The following is a 6272-nucleotide window of genomic DNA, read 5'->3' on the forward strand; positions in this document are numbered from 1 at the left end:
CACAGTCAAAAACAACAAAAGAAATTCACATGTCAAAGTCAAAGTTAAAAATAATAGCATGGAAAAGCCCAAATAATATATCCCCACCAAATACCAGCAGTCCTGTAGAGGAGTACAATGAGAATCCCCTAGAGATAACACAGGGCCTGGAATGCAAAAGAACAATTATGAACATGATAAAACAATTCAATGAATTTAAAGAACACAGAAACAAAGAAATCAAAGAACTGAAAGACGATAAACTTCTGAATGAATTCAGAAAAGTGTCAGAAACATTGAAGAATTCCCAGGCTGAAAGGAAGAAGGAAGTGAAACACTCAATAAGCCAATTAGAAACTACAGGAGAAAGCCTCACCAATAGGATGAGTGGAATGGAAAACAGAATATCAAGACTGAAGATAAAGTGGATGAATTAGACCACTCAAGCAAAGATTATGAAAAATTTAAGAAAACATAAGAATGGAATATTCAGGAATTGTGTGACACCATAAAAAGACCAAACTTACACAGCATAGGCATAATGGAAGGAGAAGAATCTCAGGATAATGGTTTGGACCAGATCTTCAATAGGACTGTAGAAGAAAATTTCCCCAAATTAAAGAAAGACATGCCCATAAAAACACAAGAAGCACATAGAACACCGAACAGATATGACTAGAAAAGAAACTCTCCATGGCACATCATAGTAAAAACACTAAATGTACAGAACAAAGAGACAATACTGAAAGCTGCAAAAGAAAAACAGCAAGTCTCATATAAAGGAAAACCCAAGATTACTATATCCAGTCAAAATGTCTATTATAGTCGAAGGGGAAAGAAAAATCTTCCATGACATAAACAGGCTGAAAGAATTCATGTCCACAAAACCAGCCCTTCAGAGAGTTCTTGAAGCAACACAAAGAGCTAAAGAAAGGAACAACTATATCCAAGGGGTAACAGAAAGAAACTTAATGAAGGTATAACTGTGGAAATGCACAGTTACACCAAGAATGAGAGCAAAAATCAAAATAATAGGAATCAATACACGTCTTTCAATGATAAATTTAAATATCAATGGACTGAACTCCTTAGTCAAAAGATGGAGACTAGTTGAATGGATTAGAAACAAAACCCATCTTTTTGTTGTCTGCAAGAAGCCCATCTCACTTTCAAGGACAGGCACTATCTTAAGGTGAAAGGATGGGAAAGAATATTCCAAGCAAATGACACTAAGAAACAAGCAGGGGTTGCAATTCTAATATCTGACAAAATAGACTTCAAAGTAAATAAGAGATAAAGAAGGCCACATCATCCTGATCAAAGGAACAATAAACCAAGAAGATATTACAATCATGAACACATATTCACCAAACTTTGGTGCACCCAACTTCATAAAAAGAATACTACAGGACTTTAAGACCCAGATTAATCCCAGCTCATTAATAGTAGGGGACTTCAATACCTCATTGTTTCTATTAAATAGGTCAACAGGAGAGGGAATTTACAGATACATCTAAATTAAATGATACCATACATCAAATGGACCTAACAGACATCTACCGAATATTCAACCCAAAGACCAAAGAATATACTTTCTATTCAGTGCCCCATGGAACTTTCTCTAAGATCATCCACACACTAGGGCACAAAACAAGCCTCAACAAATACAAAAAGATTGAAATGATTCCATGCATTCTGTCAGACCACATTTTATTGCATAAAATGTCATTCAGCTCTTAATTGCTCAGGTATTGATAAAAACAACCAAAGCCATTTTGAAGTCCTTTGTTGGGAATAGTAACTCATTAAATACCAACAGCATGCATTAGGAATGATGGTTTGAATCCATGCTAAATTGTCTAATCAGTTAATGATATCTGCCTGGAATGCTTTGTTGAGAATGGTTCTGAGGCCACTGTCCAATCAAAGGGAAAGAGGCAGCAAAGTGATGCCTGAGGAGCCATGGGTGTTAGAGTAGGGACGTTCAGAAGCCCTGGATGGCTGTGCAGCCAGACAGCCTGAATTTCAGTCTTGGCTCTGCCACTTAGTAGCTGTATGAATGTGGAAGGCTATTTCAAGTCCTGTGTCTCAGTGTCCTAGTTTGTAAAACCATTGTGTCAGATTCTTGTTTGTTGTCTTAATACATGGAAGGTTTAGAATAGTATCTGACATAAGTGCCGAGTTAGGATTAGCAGCTGTTAGCTACTATTAACTTTCAATAAATAAGATCAATTTGAAACCCAACAGAGTTTAGTATGCTTATTTTTAATGTTTTCTACTTTATGGTGTAAATGTGAGTAGGTGGATAACTAGGCATCTTTAGGTCTTTCTTTGTATATTTGGTACAAACTTAAAGGCTGATGCTTAATTCTGATTCCAGGGCTACAAGGTAAAAAAAAAAAAGATGTTGAATTTCCAGGGGATGAGCAACCATGACCTAATTTTTACCTTTTTTTTTCAGACCTGTTAATTATGTATAGTTCAGGCTGGCCCGGAAGGTACTATGTTGTACAGGTTGGCTTTGTGCTAGGTGATGGGGGAATCCTGCTGTCTCTGCCTCTCTACTGTTAGGCTGCAGATACTGTCATTATACCCAGTCACAGGGTCTTTTTCCAACTATTCCACTATAATACAGTGTAAGCCTGATATTCAAAAACAAAACAGCAATTATTTATTTGTAGAACAAACATTGTGCAAATTTTCAGAGTGTGCTTTCTGGTCTGGTTTTAGTGGTGATTTTTTTCATGTCCTAATTTTGCTTGTGAATTTATAAATTCTTAGGGGTTCATGTGGGATGTGGCTGAGAAGCTGAAAGCTATGTTGGTGTTTGCTGAACATCGTTACTATGGGGTGTCGCTGCCCTTTGGTGAGGAGTCATTCAAGGTAAGTGCATGTTTTTCTTTAAGAGTAAAGGTTTTTTTTTTTTTGTCCTTTTTTGGGGGGATGGAGCACAGTCTCACGTATCCCATACTGGCCTTAAACTTGCTATGTAGGTGAGGAGGACCTGAGACTTCTGATCCTCTTCCACCTCCAAGGATTACAGGTGTGCAACAGACACCATGCCTCATTTTATGTCATTTCAGGGATTGACTCAGGGTGTTGTACTTGCTGGGCAAACACTCCTCAAACTGAGCTATGTCCCTACCATTGTCCATCTCTTTCTTTTTTTCATTTCTCTTCCTCTTTCTCACTCTTTTTCTTCTCCTTCTTCTCCCCTTCCTTCTCCTCCTGTTTGTCATTTTTGAGACAGGGTCTCATTATATAGCCCATGCCAGCCTTGAACTCGTGGTTCTCCTATGTCAGCCTCCTGAGTACTAAGATTACAGGTTTGTATGGACTGTCACCAGCCAAGCAGGTGAGGGTTCTTTTGTTCACCTGGATAGAAATTGTGGTAGGCAAGAATACTGGTCTTTAGCAGCTTTTATTTTCTTGCAGTGTCTGAGAGCAGTGAGCAGCAGCCAGGCAGAAAGCGATGGCAGGCGCCACCCTCTACTATTAACAGCCTCTGACCAGCCTTGGGTTTTGGGATCCTTAGCTTACAGGTTATAGCCTCCATGCAGGTATTGGGTATTGAGATCCTTGGCTTTTGCAGCAGCTGTCAGCTAGGGTCTGAGACCCTTGCCTGGAAGACTTGACAACTCTTTGGAATGCTTCTGGTAACCAGGGCCTTCGGATTCTTTTCTCTGGTCTCTTACATCCTTTCTTCAGTTCCCAGCTCTCCATCATAGTCTACTTCTGCCTCTCTCCTTCTTCTTTCCCTGGCCATTCTTAAGTTGTTCAGCTGCTTCTTCTGTTGTTAGTAGAACCTGTGAGGATGACCAGAAGCTCTGGCTTCTGTTAGGACAGTACTGTAGAGCCAGGGCACTCAGAGGACCATTGAGGAACTAGTACTGGGTGGTCTGATCACTCCCATGTAAGCATTCCTTCCTACTGTCCCCCTTGGGTGGGTCAGTGAGCTGTCCACTGCAATGATGCTACATCTACCCTGATGCTGGGTGCGTTAAGGCCTATGGGTGCTTCCAGTGGGTAGTCTGATCCCTCTGCAGACAGCTATGTCTTCAGCTGTCAAGAAGTGGTTGCTAGTGCTTTGTACTGGGAAGCTTGCACCCAGAACTCAGGAATGGGGTGCTTGTTTCAACCAGGGCCATTTGGGAATCTAGCACTCAGTATCAGAAATGGGGCACTAGCCTCTAGAACCACCTCTGAGGTTGCTAGGACTTTCTCAGGGGAAAAGGAAGTCCAGGTCTCAAGAATACATGCTGGGCTGCTCTAGAGCTCAGTATTGGGCATCAGAAGCAGTATCAGGGGCAGGCATGGTGCTGGATGGTGTCAATTTGTGTGGAACCCATTCAGTCAGGGTACCAGGTAGTGAGCACAGAACCTGGAAGGTTGGGTCTGATGGGTCATTGCAGCCCTTCAGCTGTCAAATCTTTATAGTGCGTAGTGACATCAAATCACATGATGTTCGTCCTTAGCTGCCAAGCTGCTCCCCTCCTCTCACTGACTTCAGATCAATAGACACTCTGGTTGTCTCTGCTGCTTCTGTCTTCCCATTTCCAGCTCAGCTAACACTACTGATAATAACAGGCAAAGAGATAGGAAAGAGGAATGGTGGGGATTCTGTAACACAGTAATATGTTCAGTGACTGAAGGAGTCAGACTAGTGACACCAAGTTGGAAGGTTAGATGGGTTAGCCTAGTAAAGTGTATAGCTCTGTCAGTTATCTAGTGTTATGTATAGCAAATCTTCATGGTTTAAAACAGCAATGCATTTTTCATTCTGAAAGAGGATCTAGTCATGTTGCCCATATTGAACTCAACTGCTTCTGATGCCCATGTAGTCTTTCTGTCTCAATTTTCTCTGCAGAGTGTTGAAGTTATAGACATGGGCCACTATGCCTAGTATCAATATTACTTATTTATTTTTGAAACAAAGTCTGGCTGGCTTGCTATGTAGTACAAGGCTGGCCTTGAACTCACAATTATCCCACTTCAACATCCTGAGTTCTGGGATTACAGGTATATATTACCACATTTGGTTAGAAAAAATATGTCACAGTTCCTATGGGTGAGGAATTAGGAGCCACTTGGCTGAGTGGTCTGACCCAGGGTCATCTCCAGGTTAAGATGCTGGCCAGTGCTGTTGTCTTCTGCAGGCTTGTCTCCACTCATAGACGGTTATCAGAGGGATGAGAAACTGGTGTGGAGCTGGCAAGAAGCTTCAGTTCCTGTCCTCCTAGGCTGCCCTGAGTGCCTACTTGAGTAGTGTGACACAGTAGCTAGCTTCTCTCAACACTCTCAGACCAAGGGAGCGAAGGGGAGGCTGCAGGGATTTCTTATTGACCTAGGCAGTCACACATCATCACTTCTGCCACATGTCATTCGTTAGAACCAAGTCACTCAGTCTAGCCCAGGTTCAAAGAGAGTGAACTTAGGCTGCATCTTTGAAAGGAAGGAGTGTGAAAATCTTATATACGACTTTTTTTACTTTAAAAAATTTATTGAGAATTTCGTACATGTATATAAGGTGTTTGGATCAAATCTATATCCACTCCCTCCCTTCCAACTCCTCCCATATCTCCCCATCACTTTCTTCTGACAATTTTGTGTATTCTTTCTTTTTTTCAATGGCAATTTTTGACACTCTAACATTCCCCCCTCTGAAGCGGTTTAGGTAAGAGCTCCCAAATACTTTTGACATTTTTGGCCTTCGGAACAGAGAATGTTGCTAAGATGCCCAAGGACATTTTGAGTTTTAGCCAAGAAACTGGTTACTGTTCTTTGGGGTCTTTCACCCTAACTACCTAATCAATTCCTACCTCCTATTCTTATCACACCATCCTCTGAAGAGGTTACCCAAATTACCCATGAGGAATAGGGATGCAGACCGCTCTGCCTTCTTCAGTGCTGAACAGGGACTCGGGGTGAGGCAATTGGGGTACCCATTCAGTGGATCTATCTAAAAGACTCCCAAATTGCATAACTCTTAACTATAAGGAGAAAATAAAGTCCTTGACTGGTGCCTAGGAGATGTGAAGAAGTAAAGGCAAGTGTAGTTAGCATTATAAGTTCTAGACAGGGAACCAGAAAAGAGTGAGAACAGGGAAAATTTCAAATGTTCATATGGGATGCCATTGGAATTTCTTGATGAGAGCTTTCAAAACCATCCCTCTATTGGGTTCCTCCTCATTTTTCTTCTGTCTGCCAAGGCTGGACTTGAGAGTGATGGACTCAGGATTTGTTTTCAGGCACTTTGATAGCTGTTGGAGTGGCTAGAATCAGTGTCAGTCCCC

General features: G+C 41.4%; 1 protein-coding gene across 2 annotated transcripts in view; it reads left to right on the plus strand.

Moving 5' to 3' along the window:
- Positions 1-6272, plus strand: part of LOC103743050 (lysosomal Pro-X carboxypeptidase-like) — a 108117-nt gene that overhangs the window by 59545 nt on the left and 42300 nt on the right. For both annotated transcript variants that reach the window (XM_029568874.1, XM_017800914.2), the window contains one exon: positions 2761-2862. In XM_029568874.1, coding sequence (XP_029424734.1) covers positions 2761-2862 — 102 coding nt within the window. The remainder of the gene's footprint in view (positions 1-2760; positions 2863-6272) is intronic.

The sequence above is a fragment of the Nannospalax galili genome, unplaced genomic scaffold (genome assembly GCF_000622305.1).
Source record: "Nannospalax galili isolate Female #2095 unplaced genomic scaffold, S.galili_v1.0 scaffold278, whole genome shotgun sequence".
Taxonomy (NCBI): Eukaryota; Metazoa; Chordata; class Mammalia; order Rodentia; family Spalacidae; genus Nannospalax; species Nannospalax galili.